This window comes from Lampetra fluviatilis, chromosome 55, assembly GCF_964198595.1.
Source record: "Lampetra fluviatilis chromosome 55, kcLamFluv1.1, whole genome shotgun sequence".
In the NCBI taxonomy this organism is placed as follows: domain Eukaryota; kingdom Metazoa; phylum Chordata; class Hyperoartia; order Petromyzontiformes; family Petromyzontidae; genus Lampetra; species Lampetra fluviatilis.
This window is the reverse complement of record NC_136329.1, coordinates 4,313,942-4,331,180: the sequence shown is the minus strand read 5'-3', so window position 1 is coordinate 4,331,180 and position 17,239 is coordinate 4,313,942. Positions and strand designations below refer to the sequence as shown.

General features: G+C 50.2%; 1 protein-coding gene across 1 annotated transcript; it reads right to left on the bottom strand.

Annotated features, from left to right (window-relative positions):
- Nucleotides 1-10,323: 10,323 nt before the first annotated feature.
- Nucleotides 10,324-16,951, bottom strand: LOC144949998 (complement C1q tumor necrosis factor-related protein 5-like). Its single transcript, XM_078879991.1, has 4 exons — nucleotides 16,849-16,951; nucleotides 15,918-16,083; nucleotides 14,880-14,942; nucleotides 10,324-12,110 (listed from the first exon to the last, which is right to left on the bottom strand). Exons 2-4 carry the CDS (start codon nucleotides 16,081-16,083, stop codon nucleotides 11,614-11,616), a joined length of 726 nt encoding a protein of 241 aa, XP_078736117.1. The 5' UTR covers nucleotides 16,849-16,951; the 3' UTR covers nucleotides 10,324-11,613.
- Nucleotides 16,952-17,239: the final 288 nt, after the last annotated feature.

The following is a 17,239-nucleotide window of genomic DNA, read 5'->3' as shown; positions in this document are numbered from 1 at the left end:
GCAGCCGGGCCGGCTGCGAGCTATGTGGGAGGGGGTGATGTAGTGGTGATACGCGCTGGGGTGAGGATCGTGTGCCAGCGCGTAGTGATTGGCTGTGTGCCGGTGACGCGCTTGAGAGGGAGTGATCGGGTGCAGCGCGGCGTGATTGATTGTGTAGTGGTAACACGCGCTGGGGAAAACGGATCGTAGGAACAGCGCGTCGTGATTGGTTAACTAAGGAGCGATGCTCACGTCGAGGTCCGCAGACGCTCCGTCTCCCGTGAGCGGGGGATATATAAGGGGATGCGCACAGGCGCACGGGAGCGAGTAACCAGCGAAGACTGAAGACGGGGGATGAAGAGCTAGAGCCCTGCGGTACCTAGTCCCGCTGTCCTGTAGGGACCGGGACTCTGTGTGACCCAGCGGCGGAACCCTGGGACCCGGGGCCGAACGTCCGTGAGAGGGCCGGCTCGTGGGACTCAGAGGTTGTGGCCCACGCCCAAGCTGGGGTGGGCTGGTAGGCTCCACGGACGTTCGAGGCGGAGTGCAGTGTGTAGCCGGAGGAATAGAACCTACACGAGTCAAGTGCAGTGTGTAGCCAGAGGAATAGAATCTACACGTGTCAAGTGAAGTGTGTGTAGCCAGAGGAATAGAGTCTACACGTATCGAGCGAAGTGGGTGTAGTCTGAGGAATAGAGACCACACGTTGTATCGTGACAAGTCAAGATTTAATAAAAAGTGTGTTACCCGTCAAGGAGTTTCCTGCAGTCATTCCAATACTTCAACTGGCGTCAGAAGTGAAACAGTCTTCCAAGCATGGATACAAGGAAGACCCGTCGGACTCACGGGATTGACCGCGAGGATAACCTTGACGACTCGGGCCAGCTGGCATCGGGGGGTGAGGAGGAAGAAATGCCGACAGAGCAGGAGTTTCCTGCCGTCATTCCAATACTTCATATGTGTGTGTCATGTGTGTGTATGTGTGTATCATGCATGTGTGTATGTGTGTCATGCGTGTGTATGTGTGTGTCATGCGTGTGTATCTTTGTGTCATGGGTGTGTATATGTGTGTCATGCGTGTGTATGTATGTTGTGTCCTATAACTAACCACACGGAGACTTCTTGGAGGCAACGCGTTTTATTATAACAACTCTCTCTCGTTACACACTACTGCACTATACTACACGCCGGAACGCTACACGGCGGAAGACTGGACCGACCCACCCAGGGTACGGGACTCGCCCTGGACCGCTGCAACCCCGGCTTAGCGAGAGCCGCGGGGAGGGTCCCTGTGGTCGCTTGGTCCAGTCTCCAGGTCTTCAGATGTCTTCACGCTTCAGTTGGCGAGTACTGCCCTGACCGTCCCGAGGGTTGGCCTTTTATCCCCAAGTCGGGGTCACCCCTCCCCTCATGACCCCCCCCCCCCCCCGCCCTCTAGAACCTTCTAGAAGGTCTCATCTTAAGGGGCCTTAGGAAGTGGTGGGGGCCCATTATCCCCCTCAGCCCCCTGCCCCTGGGGGGTCTGGGGTGTCAACCCCTGGTCACGGAGGGGCGGGGGTTTGACCCTCTGTTAACCCCTACACACCCAGCTCTCTCTCGGCTGCCCCCTGACGGCCTGTGAGCGTGGTGGCAGCCCAGCTGCCTACAGCGCCTTATTATGGCGCAACATCACCCCCCCTCCTCTCTGTAGCAGCCATCCGTCTCGGCTGGCAACAATTAGAAAGCATAAATTAACAAAAGGGAAGAAAAAGAAAATACGCGAGCCTCAACAGGAAAACAAAAGAGTAAGCAACCATAAATACCCTAACCCACCTGTACAAACCTACACTATATACAAGCGTGAATCATGAAAGGGTGGAGCAGTGGTGCGTGAATAACAACCCCTGGCTCACTGCACAATGTACCTCACACGAGTGCAATAAATGTCAAGGGCAACGTGTGCCCGATTCAGTGTGGTGTGTGTGTGTGTGACGCGTGAGCGAGTCGGGGTTGATGAAAATCTGTGAGTCCGGGACCGGGTCCTCATGTTCGGGCCGCCTTCGAGCGCGGCCCCCCTCAAGGCGATGGGACCCGCGGGTGTGGGCGATGGCGACATGTCAGGGGGTCGTTCGGGACGGGGGTCCGGGGGTGCGGGGGAGCTCCTCTTACTCTTTGGTCCTTTCGGTAAAGTCATGTATAAAGAGAAAATAATAAATTAAATACTAGCATACGACGTTTCGATTGCAACACAAGCAATCGTCATCAGGTATAAATGAAATAGAAACACAAACCTAGTAGACAGAGCCGGCCCAGCCACTAAGCGACCCTTGCAATTGCAAAGGGCCCCGTGGCCAGCAGAGGGCCCCTTAGAGTCACTGCTACCGAGTGGGTGAAAAAAATCATACATCAAAGGGGCCTCCAACCAAATTTTGCTTAGGGCCCCCAAAGGTCTAGGGCCGGTTCTGCTAGTAGACTTAGAAATGTAATGTAATACAACAGAGAGAGTCGGATAACATAATAGTCAACACCCTACCTGGTTGATTACGTTCTTCCTGAGAATGCTAAATTTGAGAGAGAGAGATAAAACACAGAACCAGAGACATATAGACAGACATATAAGTAGAGACAGATATCACAGAGATACATAGAGAGAGACGTACATAGGCACACAGAGAAACCACGTCTCTGTGTCGAGGCTTTACATAGAGAGTGGGGGCGGGGGCGGAGAGAGAGGGGTTAGAGAAATTAGCATGTCAATGAGTGGCACGCTGATTCGGTGGAGCCGACGTCAATGACGCCTGCGCAGGCGTCAGTCGCGCGGCGCCTGGGGAAAGGGGCAATTGTAGCTCCGCATCAGCAGGCACGCAGCTCGGCTCGTCGGACACCTCACACAACCGGCTCAGACCAAGGGGGGATGAAACAGGAGCGCGTGACACAAAGAACGGCTTCAGACGCGACGGATTTACGTATCAGCTGCGGCGACCCCACCGAATCTGCACGCATTGGGGCCGGACCACACGCACCACGTCAACGGGCCCCCGCCACAGTTGAGCTAATTTAGGGGACGTCCCCACGGGGACCTGCGGGCAGTGAAGCCACGCTTTATCGCCCAAACACTAATTGTGGTCAGATATGTGGGAGGTCTGCAGGCGTTCGCTGGCGTGCTGTCTAGCGGTTAAGTCACGTCTAAAAGTATTATTTTATCTTTAGACGTGACTTAACCGAAAGAACCAAAGAATAATTCCTGCAGTCACGAAAGCTCCAAAATTAAGATTGTGCTGTCTAGCCTCAGAATTGATCCTAGCCGCCTCTCGCGCCTCGGTCAGCCTCTCGATATTAAAGCGAAGCGTGTCGGTGAAAGCGGCAGGCCGTTTAGGCGGAGTAATACCCAGGTGTATGTCGACAGGGGGTTCGTACTCCCTGCCGTACATAAGATCGAAGGGCGAGTAGCCAGTTGACGCATGGGGGGCCATGCGGTAAGCGGCCAGCACGCCCGGAACGCACAAGTCCCAATCCTGCTGGGACTCGTTCACCTGGTGGCTAAGCATCGTCGTCAGCGTTCGGTTGAACCTTTCCACCATGCCATCTGTTTGCGGATGGTATGGGGACGTACACACTTTGGAAGTGCCAAGCAGGGTGCATACATCACGGAGCAACTTGGACGAAAAATGTTTCCCTTGATCGGTAAGAAGTCGTTCCGGCGCTCCCTTGTCCATGACGTACCCATTAAGAAATGCGTCTGTGATGGCCGCTGCAGACTGGTTGGGAAGAGGCCAGGCCATGGGCCTACGTGTAAAATACTCCGTTCCAACCAACAGGAACCGATTCCTGCGAGGGGTGGCTGGGAAGGGCCCTAAGATGTCAAGAGCGACCTGCTCATTGACCCGCGAAACCCTTATTGATTGCAAGGGCGGGCAACAGGGCTTCAGCGGGCGTTTTCGATGTGCGCACTGCACGCATCCCTTAACTAGCTCGCCGGGTATACAAGATGGATTTAAACACGAACTATTACATTAGTTTACCAAGTAAGGTATGAATGAGCTGCTATATAGTAGCTCTTTTTCACAAGCGCCCTGCCCATCACAAATGTGGGTCTATGTGTAAGTCTCCTCGTCTCTATGTGAGTTCACGGGTCTCTTTGTGAGTCTACGCGTCTTTTTGTGAGTCTGTGGGTCTCTGTTTGAGTCGATGGGTCTCTGTGTGAGGAGTCTATGGGCTGAGTGAGTATCAAGGTCTCTGTGTGAGTCTGTGGGTCTATCTGTGAGTCTGTGAGTCTATGTGTGATGAGTATATGGGTCTCCGTTTGAGTCTCTGGGTTTTGAGGGTATGGATCTCTGTGTGAGTCGATGGGTCTGTGTGAGTGTACTCATCTCTATGTAAGTCTATGGGTCTTTTTGTGAGTTTATGTGTCTCTTTTGAGGAGTCCAGCGAAAAGCTCCTACTCCTGGCCATGTAGTTTTACCAGGGCCTGCCCACAATAATGAAGGTATTTAATAATGGTGAGCAGAGAGTCACGGACTTCAAAAGCATTAAAAACAACCCAGAGCATAGGCCAACTGATAGTATCATAGGCCTTTACCAGGTCAATTAAGGAGATATGTAGGTTTTGTTGGAATTCCCTACACCTCTGTTGTAGCAAACGGACAAAATATGGCATCTGTGCAGGATTGCTCTTTCCTGAAAACACATTGGGCTCCACAAGCCTCACCTCAGCATACCTGGCTAGGGGATGTTGATTAATCCTTTCCAGGACATTTCCCGCAGCACTGAGGATGGAATTGCCCCTGTAAGGCATCCTTCCAACCCTGCAGAACCCGTCTGGTGGTCCAGACTGTTATTATGATGTCATGTAGGTCAGTTTGCTCACAAACGCCACCATCCCTCAGCATTTCGCTTGGGAGATCATCTCTGCCCGGTGCTTTTCTTGTTCTCAGATTTCGTATCACCTTCTATACTTCCTCAATAGATAGCACCTTAGCCAGCCACTCACAGGAGATGGCTTCTTCTATACTCTTTAGTCATTTCGGTTAAGTCACGTAGGTGGAAATAAAACAAAATAAATCACGACTTTTAGATCGCAACACAAGCAATCGTCATCAGGTGAACACCTGATGACGATTGCTTGTGATTTTACCGAAAAAACCAAACAGTATGGATTCCTGCAGTAACGAAAGCTTCAAATTAAAATGACTTCTTCTTCCAATATATGAGGCACGACAGCCTCAGCTGGGTCATCCATATTTTCCCCCATAATGTTTTCCACGCTAATGGATTTCCCCTCCTCTAAGACTTCACAGAAATGCTCAGCAAATCTACAAACCTGTTCCTGGGGGTCGTAGATCATATCACCGTTTTTCCCTGTTGTATATATTGTGATTTAAAAAATTAGTTAATACAATAAAGGTAAAATAATGAAATAAAAATGCACTATTGGCTCTCTCGTTGTCTAGGGGTATGTATCACCAATCGTGATAATATCAATGATTCTCGCTTTAACATGAATGGTTCTCGCTTTAAAAATTGCATGTGCAATTGTGTCAGGTCTCGAGATTTAGATCTCACCGCAGGATACAGTTCGTTATTACGACAATGATGCACGAGTTTATGAAAGAAGCACACAGAAACCTGTTTTTAATCTAAGCAACTTTAATCTCAACTTCCAATAACATCTTATAATTAGAACACCAACAACAGTGTCCATGCAAGATTAGTGTAGCAGCGCCGACTGGCGACTAGAAGTAGCAATTACGGGTGTACCCACCCAAGGGGAAGAACTTGGGCAAGGGTCATGGTAGGGATAAGAACTGGGCCAAAGGTCATGGAAGGGATCCATCTTTGAGCTCCCAGAATCAGCTAGAAGGTTCGAGAAGGGGGGCGTGGCCAGGGTGGGACCAGATCCCACGGGAAGGATGAAAGGGGTGCGAGAGAGAGAGTTCGGTGGCTGTCCGTGGGAATCAAGGTCGTCTCGCCGTGGAAGTCGTCCTCGTCGTCGCCATCGCTGCTGCCATGCTTGTCATCGTCCGACGCCATCTCTGCTGGATAGTCAGCCAGCTATCCAGTCAGTTAGCGTCGTCGAGCTCGGTGGTCAGGTCAAATTTCCCACACTAACACAGCCACCTCGCACGCCGAGCTCGACATTGCTGCTCTGCGATCTGCCATTAACATGATAATCTCTCACATTAACATGCTAATATCTCACATTAACATAGCCACCTTCACGCCCTCGTCGTGGAGGCCACTGTCCGGTCACATTAACATCACTAGCCCTGCCCACTTCGTTTATGACCCTTGGGCTACACCATTTTAAAACCCTTAAAACAGTCTGCCTAAGCAGCTTTTCCCCTCTTTTCTCCTCCTGATGACGATTGCTTGTGTTTTCATCAAGACGTAGTTTTTTTTTTAACCTATCTTCGTGATTTTATCGAAAGACCGAAGAATATGAATTCCTGCAGTCACGAAAGCTTTAAGTCAAGATTTATGCCAAATGGTCATTATAAAAACCTTTTGCTCCTGGGCTGCACCATCATATAACAGCACATTCTATCACTAAACTAACGTTTAATACCATAATGTTGGAAAATATTCCTACGCGGTGGTGGTCAATCCAAACCTTACAACTTTTCGAGCAAAGGCTTGTGAGTAAGTACCTCTACGATGCCTGTCTCCCTTGTGTTAGGGACGCTAGCGAAGCAGTAGGGGATGCTCATTTTGCCTTTGTTGTTTCAAGGGAGGAGTTACCAGGCCTCTGTTACTGTGTTTTTTTAGAATGCGCTAAATCCAGATATGTAAAAAACTAAATATTACATAAAAAATAGGCGATATGATTCTTCATATAATTTTTTGAAAATGACATATATACAATACCCCTAATGATGTTCGTCCACTTCACAAATGGGGCCCTAAAGATAATCCAAATAACTACGACGTATCTCATTTTTGTCTCCGTTGATGAGAATTTTAGAAACTACCAAATTAGCAGTTTCCTGTCCGACAACAATCTATGACATCTAAAACAATCTGGGTTCCGAAAAAAATACAGTACCACATCTGCTGCACTAGACTCTCTGAATCACATTTACAGTAGCCTTGATAATGAGCAGTACTGCGCCATTTTTTTCTTGACTTGTCCAAAGCCTTTGATACAGTAGACCACAACATCCTGCTTAGTAAACTAAGTTGCCTCGGTTTCTCCAAACACGCAGTAGAATGGTTAAAAATGTACCTCTTTTCTCGCACCCAAACTGTATGCACAGATGGTTGGAGGTCAAACAGTGTTAAGAAAACAAAAGGGGTTCCACATGGTTCCATTCTCGGCCCCCTCTTGTTCTCTCTTTATGCAAATGACTTGGGAACTGACCTGTATCATTCCAGGGTAAATCTTTTTGCAGATGACACGATACTGATTACTGCCGGCTGCTCTCCGGATGACGTGATTGCTAAGCTCCAGGGTGATTTCAACAAAATACATCAGCTAGTTGCTCTTAAACTAGTCCGGAATACCTCCAAAACCAAGGTGCTATGCTTCTCACCAGGACTAAAGCAGGAAGTTATTTTTCCACAATTACATTCCTTAAATAATTATTAAATAGAGCAAGTCAAGATCTATAAGTATATTGGGGTCATCCTGGATTCGAAACTGAATTTTGAATATCACATTGATTATATTGGTCAAAGACAAAAATAAAAATTGGTTTTCTGTATCGACACAAGCACTGCTTCCCCCCTATGTTCCGTTTGGAATTGATAAAAGCTACCATATTGCTTCTACATGATACTGTGACATTGTACATAATCAGCCCCAAGTACTGTACTGAAGAAGCTTAAACAGTGATTTGTGATCGGATATTACTGAGGCAGAATCCATCTCCTCAGCAACCCGTGACCAACACCCATCTTTGCAGCTGTGTATGGATCTCCAAATCTCGGAGAGAAGGCTGCGGTAAGCCTCCTCATTCTCTGACATGGTATGCTGTAGACCGTGAAAGGGGACATGTCGCTTTTTCTCAGCCAGCCTGAACACCTCCTCTGTCTGCCAGGGTCTCTGGGGAGATTTGGACAGTGCACCCAAAGCACTCGGGACTCAAAGCCACCCAACAAGATTACTATATCTCGAAGGGCCACTTTAGCTAGCACCTGTGACAGGAGGTCATAAAAGGCATCTGATTCATTGTCCTTGCCTGCATCCCTCCACTTATGTTCATCTTCGGTGGGGGTATAAATAACCACGACCTCCATACCTCGCCTTTGATTTAAAGGAAGGCGAGCCCACAGTAGCCTGGGTCTTCCAATTTCACACACCTCACCGCTATGCTCCCATATCCCCTTAATTATTTTGTTCAGAAGAAAATGCACTCCCTATTGTTTGGGAGTCGTATGCCCCGAGTAGAGGACTATCCACCCCTCATTGTGGCTGGAGCCAGTCCACCGGACCTGCTGAATGCCGCAGAGATCCAGCCGGTACCAGTCCAGGTCCTGACAGAGGAGTGGCAGTCTCTCCTCCGCAGTGAGCGTTCTAACATTCCACGTGGCCACTCGCAATGGCTTCTTGCTGTCTCTGGAGGAACCCCAATTGTAATGATTCAGTCCCTTGGCTACTCCAAATGGGGTTCATCCAGGAGACGTCACAGAAGCCTGTCCCCCCGGGGCCTGCGGCACAAGTTTAGTTAGATTTTTTACATGTATATTAGTGGAATTTGTAGTGGAGGTGGAGGGTTTACCAGACCCTCACACACGTCCAGAGCCCTGGTTTTGCCGCTATGGTGGCTATAACCACCATGAACGGATATTGTCGATTTTGGAATTCGCCTTTCCTGGATGGCATTGCTCACATCCACCACAGCATTACCATCCGACCCTAGTGAGGAGATAGGTGGTTGTTTTTGCTGGACACTTGAACACGCACACACATAGAATTAAATGAACACGCACACACACACGTGCACACACATGGACACGGAGACATGCACATGTGAACAAAGAAACACATACAGATACATACACATGAACATATATAGATACACACACAACACATGAACATGCACATGTATATTAACATTCACATATATACACATGGACACGCAGACAGAAACGCACACATGAACAGAGACACACAATGACAAATCAATCTAAGGAGTTCACCCCCATCGGTGGCTCTGATGTCAGAAGAAAACATTCATTCCAAGTGTGCTGTTGTTGAAACCGGTAATTGAGTGAATCCCCAAAACAGGATTGGATATTTTTTAGAAAGTAAGAGATTCTAGGCCGATAAAAGAAACACACGGAGGTCATACATAATTCAGAGTCAGGAGCTACTGCTGCTGCTGCTACTCCCCTGCATGGGGTATAAAGCAACGTTATGCGACGCATCGGAGAGAGTGGACAGGTTTCATACACATGTAATGCGAGCGTAAATGGGGTTGCTGCTGGGCTCAGGCCCAATCACACGGCCCGGTATGGGGGGCGTGTGGGAGGTGCCGCCGTTCACCTCGGCTCCAATGGGAAGCGAGGTGAATGGAAGTGGAGCCAGCAGGGCAGTATGGGAAGGCCGGAGCTGACGATCCGGAAGGGGAGGAGTCAGGGTCATGTGGGAGAGACGATATAGAGGGGAGCCCGGAAGAGATCGGGGCCAGTTGATGGAGTGAAGAAACGGGACCACGTTGGGTGGCCGCCGCGCCATCAGCCACGTGGCTGATGGGGCTTCGGCACACCGTCGGCCAGCGGTGTGCGGAGCAGGGAGGAGTGGAGCGACTAACGGGAGAGCGCGTGCGGGGCGCGTGTGAGGAGGAACTAACAGAGGAGCGTGCGGCGCACGCGAGAGGAGCGTGCGGGGCATGCGAGAGGAGCGTGCGGGGCACGCGAGAGGAGCGTGCGGGGCACACGAGAGGAGCGTGCGGGGCACGCGAGAGGAGCGTGCGGGGCACGCGAGAGGAGACGCTGGTCCCTTGTTAGGACCAGCGGGGTGTGAGGACGAGTGGAAGAGCTAACGGAGGAGCGTGCATGGCACGTGAGAGGGAGCGTGCGCTGGGCGCGTGCGAGACGACGCTGGTCCGTGGAGGAGACCAGTGGGGTGCGGAGAAGAACCTGAATAAAAGAAAAGCGGAGACCAGCAGTGCCTGATACCCATATACTCAGATACTCATAGACTCATACAGAGACCCATAGACTCACACAGAGACCCATAGATTCACACAGATGCAAAAAACTCACACAGAGACCCATAAACTCACACAATGATCTATAGACGCATGCAAAGACTCATAGGCTCACACAAACTCAAAGACTAGCATAGAATCCCAAAAACTAACATCGAGACCCATAAACTCAGACAAAGACACGGAAACTCACGCAGAGATACATAGTTTATTGTCCTTCTCCCGCACCTCCGGTTATATATGTAGTTATAGCCTACATATTGTATATACGGGTGTTAAAAAAAACATGCGTAGCGTAGCTATTTGAGTAAAAATGAGTCGTAACTTGCATAGCCACCCCACCAACATTGAAATAGCGAATTGGTCGTTGCGCCACCTGGGAGCGTGTTGCATGCGCTGGGACGTTGTGCAGCTGTCTTCAGCTGTCTTGAACTCACGATGCGAGAGAGAGAGAGCGTCTCTCTATCTCCAGTGCTCCTGTGTTTAAGACCCCGTGGGCTGAACACAACACCCGGCTGTGGTGGTTCACCGGGCTGCAATGCAGACTTGGATTCTGACGCCTAAACGCTCAATTCCGGTCCTTTAACTGGACGGTGTCCTGTGCTTTATGAATGTCAATTTAACCCAAAGTAGTAGGATTTAGCCACCAATATTATTCATGATAGATGTTTTTAATGGAGAAAAATGGCGTAAGAATAAGTTAACCCGACATAGCCCATTCAGTAAAGGGTTGTCACGTAAACAAAAGGTGGTAACTACGAGAGGGATTAATCCGGTACACACCTTCGGTTGATAACTTCGGCAGCTCCTATTTATTACAATAATCTAGTTTTTGTATGTTTCACCATCGTGATCATCATCAGCAGCGCGTGTGAGTTCATTGTGAGTGAGTGAGCGAGTGGAGTGTTGTCTATTCTCTCCCTTGTTCTGTGCCAGGATTTCCTCCGGACTCTAAGGTCTTTTTTTTTCTCCTCCTGTAGCTTAGTATTCCAGATCGAGTTATTGTCCTTCTTTTTGTTGCCGTCAAAGAGCATTTAAAAATCTGTGTTGGTGTCCGATTAAAAATATTGAGGGATTGCAGAAAATGGATCCGAACTCCTCTCTCCCATGTTAGAAATGAGCAGCCCTCACAGCTATCAGCTGGAATTGGAATATTTCCCCCTTCACTGCCGATGCCGGATGGGAAAATTGGTGAGGTTTCAGGACTTTCTCAGTTGGTGCAAGCGGCTATGTCTCTCTGCATTGTCTAACCGATTCATATTCGACGAGACACCCTGGCTGACAAGGAGGGAGGTGGCTGAGAAAAAGTGCTGGGCCTATTTTTCCTCTGGTGAGAACATCTCACATCTGAAAATTAGCAGTCATTACCACAGCATTGGGAATATTTGCAGATTTTTGTTGAACATTTTTCTGAGATGTTGCCCAAAAGCTTTGTTTATCACGGGGGGGGGGGGTGCATGCGCATGTGTGTGAATGTGTTCGCGCCAATGGAAACAAAACCGATTCACTCGGAGTACAGGATATAGCCGCTGAACACGGCGTCTCTGTGCACGTCAATGTAAAAATGAATGTACGGAGCCTGCAACTCCAGCCACACCTCGTCCCTGGCTTTGAGACTCAGCACGACGCTGCCACTTATTGCGTTGTAGTTGATACCACATATCTTAGAGACGACCTCCCCGTTTTTCATGATCATAACCACGAGGTTCTTTTCACCGGGGTGCGCGTACAGCGTGAAATAGTAGACGCCTGGGTGGGCGCAGGTGAACTTCCCCGTGCCGGGGTTGTAGTGGCCCTGCGGGTTGGTGATGATGACGTTGAACGTCACGGGGGAGCTGGCCGCTGGCGTGTAAGCGCCGACCTTCGCAGAGAATGCCGACCTGGGCCCCACGCCGCTCTCTCCCTGCTCGCCTTTCTCGCCTCTTTTGCCCTGCTCACCTGGGACTCCCGGAGTCCCCGCGAGCCCTGGTTGGCCAAGAGGGCCCAGCTTTCCCGGCAGACCTAGGCGGACAACACGGTGGAAACGCACGGCGTGTGCGTGTGTGTATGTGTCACCCCACGGTAGTGTAGCGGTTAGCGCTATTAACCCAACACAGGTGACGAATATTTGAACCGGTCCTGAGCCTCCTACCCTGAGTCGACTCAGCCTCAAATGATTATCTGGTGCGATGCGTTAACAACGTCACTTGGGAGACAAAGGCATGACGGCCTTCATAGATGCTCACTAACAGCACTTTCCACAACCATCTTTAAAAAAAATGTTATTTAACTTACCTAGGTGACTTTACCGAAATAACCAAGAGTATAGATCCTTGCAGTCACAAAAACTTCTAATCCAAATTTTACGGGGGTTCTTTGATTTTGTGTGTTTATCCCAACTTTCAAATGATGAGATGGGGCAATTCTACATCTATGTTGATGACGGTGAGCCAAACCTGCACAATTGAGTCGAGTCCTGTGACAAACGTCTTTGCTTTGTAACAGGAAAACCTTGCGCGACGTGGCTGTATGGAATGCGTGTTTCAGCTCTACACGGTGTACCGAGTTCTGTTTTCCAGAATATGGGGGTCATGTTCTGGCTATAGACGGTGTACCTAATGAGGTATATTTTCTAGAACATGGAGATACATAGAGACCCAAAGACTAAACTAGGAACTCAACTATTTGTTATTTTACCAGGTGTAAGGTTCACTAAGCTTTTGTGTTGCTTTTTTTTTAGAAGCGACCAGCCTGTCGACAATGAAGTGGCTGGTATCATCACGTGGCAATTTGTAGCAGCCAAATACTCTAAAGTCTAAACGTGGAAGGGAAAACCAGAGGACCCGAAGAAAATCCACACAACCATGGGGAGAACATGCAAACGCCGAATATACATCAGGCATCGTCAGGGTTGGGTTCGAACCAGAGGTCGCAAACAGGTTTTGATTGCTTACCCGTACCCGTACCCGGCCACACCAGGATCGCAAATGGGTACCCGTACCCGTACCCGGCCGGGTACGGGTACCCGTTCCCTACCCGTACCCTACCCGAAATGAGTGACAAACGGTTACTCACCAGTGACTCGCGGTCTACCCGTACCCGGCCGCACCAGGGTCGCAAACGGGTACCCGTACCCGTACCCGGCCGGGAACGGGTAGCCGGGTATCGGGTAGGGTACGGGTATCGGGTACCCGATTGCGACCTCTGGTTCGAACCCACGACCTCTTGTGGACCAGACGGGGGAGTTAACATCTCATAGCAACCGCAGTGAAATAACTAGATAAGTGAGCTCGGTTATTTCCTACCTCAATTATATTGAGTTGCTTGGCCGCTTCTGGTGTCTTTTAACTTCACGTTAAAAACAATAAGAGAAGTGATGAATCGCTTCGGGGCACATGCAGCCTGTCGGTGGCGAGATGTTAACTACCTCGCCTGGTTTACAGGAGGTCGTGTGCACGATCGCATTCCTGACGTCAGCTGTTTATTTGGAGTTTGCATGCGTCTCTCCCCGTTGTTGTGTGGAGTTTTTCACCGGGTCCTCCAATTTTCTACCCTCCACATGCAGACATGTATTTGGCTGAATAAATATCCACGTGATGATGAGTCCACAAGAGTTACATATTTGGTGTGGTGTTTATTCACGCGGAAAACTTGTTTTTTTCTCCTGAGTTACTTTATTCGCATCCCACACGGATGCTCCTCACGTTCAACACCACGTACTCATGTCGCTAACTCTTTCTTTCTTCCTCCGCGAGCCTGCTACTTCGAGCTTACTCTCTCTTGCAGAGGGGTCAAATACTTATTTCCCTCATTAAAATTCAAATCAATTTTTAACATTTTTGACATGCGTTTTTCTGGATTTTGTTGTTGTTATTCTGTATCTCACTGTTCAAATAAACCTACCATTAAAATTATAGACTGATCATTTCTTTGTCAGTGGGCAAACGTACAAAATCAGCAGGGGATCAAATACTTTTTTCCCTCACTGTATGTCGTGTGGTGTTTATTCGTCTTTCTCCTGTGTTACTTTATTCACAGCGTCTCACACGGATGCTCCTCACGTTCAACACCAGGTACTCCTGTAGCGAACTCTTTCTTTCTTCCTCCTCTAGCCAGCTTCTTCGAGCTTACTCTCTCTTGCTTCGCTAGCCAGTTACTCCCCGCTCTCCTAGCCTGTCACGGACTCTCTCGCTATACACTCTGCTAGCTTCTCACCCCGCTAGCCTATCACACTCAGACTAAAGATTTTCCGCTAGTCTTTCCACTGATAGCGTGTCTCGCCCTTGCCCCCAGCGGGGGATCAGCCATCACCTCTGGGGAGGACGAGGTGTGGAGGGCAAGGTCCCTGACTTATTTTGAATATGTTCACTGCTTCATCTCCAACCAACTCAACCCCGTTGCTTCATACGTTCCCCTTATATCCCCCTTCTCCTTAAGTGCCCTCAGGTGGCCCTCATTAAGATGGCGTCTCTTGCACGTGTTCTCCCCTTCATCGCCACTATCTCTCGCCTCCTTGGCACCGAGCCCGCGTTTGCATTAGCAGCCAGCCAATCACTGCCTCGTTCCCTAATTGCTGGCGTCTCTCTGTCTGCTGTCACCCAGGCCACCCGCCTGCACCTGCTCGTCCTGAGCTGACCTCACTGTTTGCAACCCCGTACATGAATGCAACTGCTGTTTGCAAACCCTGCGCGCGTTACGCCACGACGCATAGCTTATTGAGGATTACTTGGTAATAAAATACATATATAGAATCAGCTGCTAGGAGCACACGAGTCAGTGTCACAGTCCCACCTGGGTCCCCAGTCAAGCCTCGAGCCCCGAGGTCTCCCTTGGCTCCGGGTGCTCCGGTAATGCCTGCGAGAAGAACAAAGCATGGCTCGTCCGCTCAACAAGCCACTCTCAATTCACACCACTCGCCTCCACGCACTCTCCTGCCTCTCCCCTCTCATCTCACTCCAATCCCCTCCACGCACTCTCCTACCTCTCCCCTCTCATCTCACTCTACTCCCCTCCACGCACTCTCCTGCCTCTCCACTCTCATCTCACTCTACTCCCCTCCACACACTCTCCTGCCTCTCCCCTCTCATCTCACTCCAATCCCCTCCACGCACTCTCCTGGCTCTCCCCTCTCATCTCACCCTACTCCCCTCCATGCACTCTCTTGCCTCTCGACTCTCATATCACTCTACTCCCCTCCACGCACTCTCCTACCTCTCCCCTCTCATCTCACTTTCCTCCCCTCCACTTACTCTCCTGCCTCTCCACTCTCATTTCATTCTACTCCCCTCCACGCTCTCTCCTGTCTCCCTCCTCTCATCTCACTCTACTCCCCTCCACGCAATCACCTGCCTCTCCCCTCTCATCTCATTCTACTCCCCTCCACGCACTCTCCTGCCTCTCCCCTCTCATCTCACTCTACTCCCCTCCACGCACTCTCCTGCCTCTCCCCTCTCATCTCACTCTACTCCCCTCCACGCACTCTCCTGTCTCTCCCCTCTCATCTCACTCTACTCCCCACCACGCACCCTCCTGCCTCTCCCCTCTCATCTCACTCTACTCCCCTCCACTCACTCTCCTGCCTCTCCCCTCTCATCTCACTCTACTCCACACGAGACACTCTCCTACGCGAATGAGCGAGTGAACGATCGAGGGCATGACATGGTGAGTGAACGTTTGAGTGAGTGAACGAGTGAATGAACGAGTGAGTGAATGAGTGAGTGAACGATTGAGTTAGTGAACGAGTGAGCGAGTGATCGAGTGAGCGAGCGAGTGATCGCGTCGCTCCCCACGAGCGCACCATGGGGGGGACTCTGGGACCTGACCCCTCACCGTCTCTGCCGTCCCTCCCGGGGGCCCCAGGGGTCCCGTGCTGCCCCGGGGCTCCGGGCTGTCCGGGGATCCCGTTGATGCCCGCGCAGACGGTCTTCTCCTGCTGGGCTCCCACCAACACCACCCCCAGCAGCAGCAGCATCAGCGGCAGGGCCGAGATGGACATCTGGGGACAGCAGTGGCGAGATGTTAACTAGCTCGCCGGGTATACAGAATGGATAAAAACACGACATATTATTTTATTTTACCCAGTAAGGTTTGAATGAGATGCTATATAGTAGCTCGTTTTTCACAAGCGCCCTGCCCATCACAAATGTGGGTCTATGTGTAAGTCTCCTCGTCTCTGTGCGAGGCTGTGGGTCCATGTGTGAGTCTACTTGTCTCTATGTGAGTTAACGGATCTCTTTGTGAGTATATGAGTCTGTGGGTCTCTGTTTGAGTCGATGAGTCTCTGTGTGAGGTGTTTATGGGCTGAGTGAGTATACAGGTCTCTGTGTGAGTCTGTGGGTCTATCTGTGAGTCTGTGAGTCTATGTGTGATGAGTATATGGGTCTCCATTTGAGTCTATGGGTTTTGAAGGTATGGATCTCTGTGTGCGTCTATGGTCTGTGTGAGTCTACGGGTCCCTGAGTGAGTCTGTGGGTCTATGTGTGAGTCTGTGGGTCTCTGTGTGAGGCTATGAATCTCTGTGTGAGTCGATGGGTCTGTGTGAGTGTACTCATCTCGATGTAAGTCTATGGGTCTGTTTGTGAGTCTATGTGTCTCTTTTGAGGATTCCATGGCCTCTGAGTGAGTCTATGGGTCTCTGTGAGTAGTATATCGGTCTATATGTGAGGAATCTACGGGTTTCTGTGTGAGGCTATGGATCTATGTGTGAGTCTATGGGTCTCCGTGTGAGGCTATGGGTCTCTGTGTGAGTCTTTATACGTACGGTAAGTTGAATTTTCTTTCACACCACCGTACGTAGCAGCTGAGCGTCCTGCTAATCGGAGGTTGTCGGTGCTCACCGTTGGTCACCGAGTCACTGGAATCCTCTCCCCCGTCTCCCCTTTTAAACGTCACTCGGGTCACGTGCTCTTCCATTTCCCACTTGGTCCAGACCTCCCACGTGTGACGTCACAGTCAACACGCGCGCGCACAAACAAGAAAGACAAAGATCCCCCATGTAGCCTGTAACAGACTGCCGGGGGCAAGTGGCTGTTCGTAGCGAGAAGTAGCAGCGCCTATGAAGGCCGGCACTGTGGCACACGAGGGGGTGGGTGGCCAGCAGCATCACGCCCAACCGCCTTTGTCTCCCATAGTGGTGATTTTTAGACGCACGT

What these genes read in the sequence shown, in the direction of transcription:
- LOC144949998 (XM_078879991.1), bottom strand. Translation starts at nt 16,083, where the DNA reads ATGTCCATCTCGGCCCTGCCGCTGATGCTGCTGCTGCTGGGGGTGGTG. An exon ending in CGGGAGGGACGGCAGAGACG is followed by an intron (nt 14,943 to 15,917) that starts GTGAGGGGTCAG and finishes TTCTTCTCGCAG; the next exon opens with GCATTACCGGAGCACCCGGA. An exon ending in AGGCTTGACTGGGGACCCAG is followed by an intron (nt 12,111 to 14,879) that starts GTGGGACTGTGA and finishes TTGTCCGCCTAG; the next exon opens with GTCTGCCGGGAAAGCTGGGC.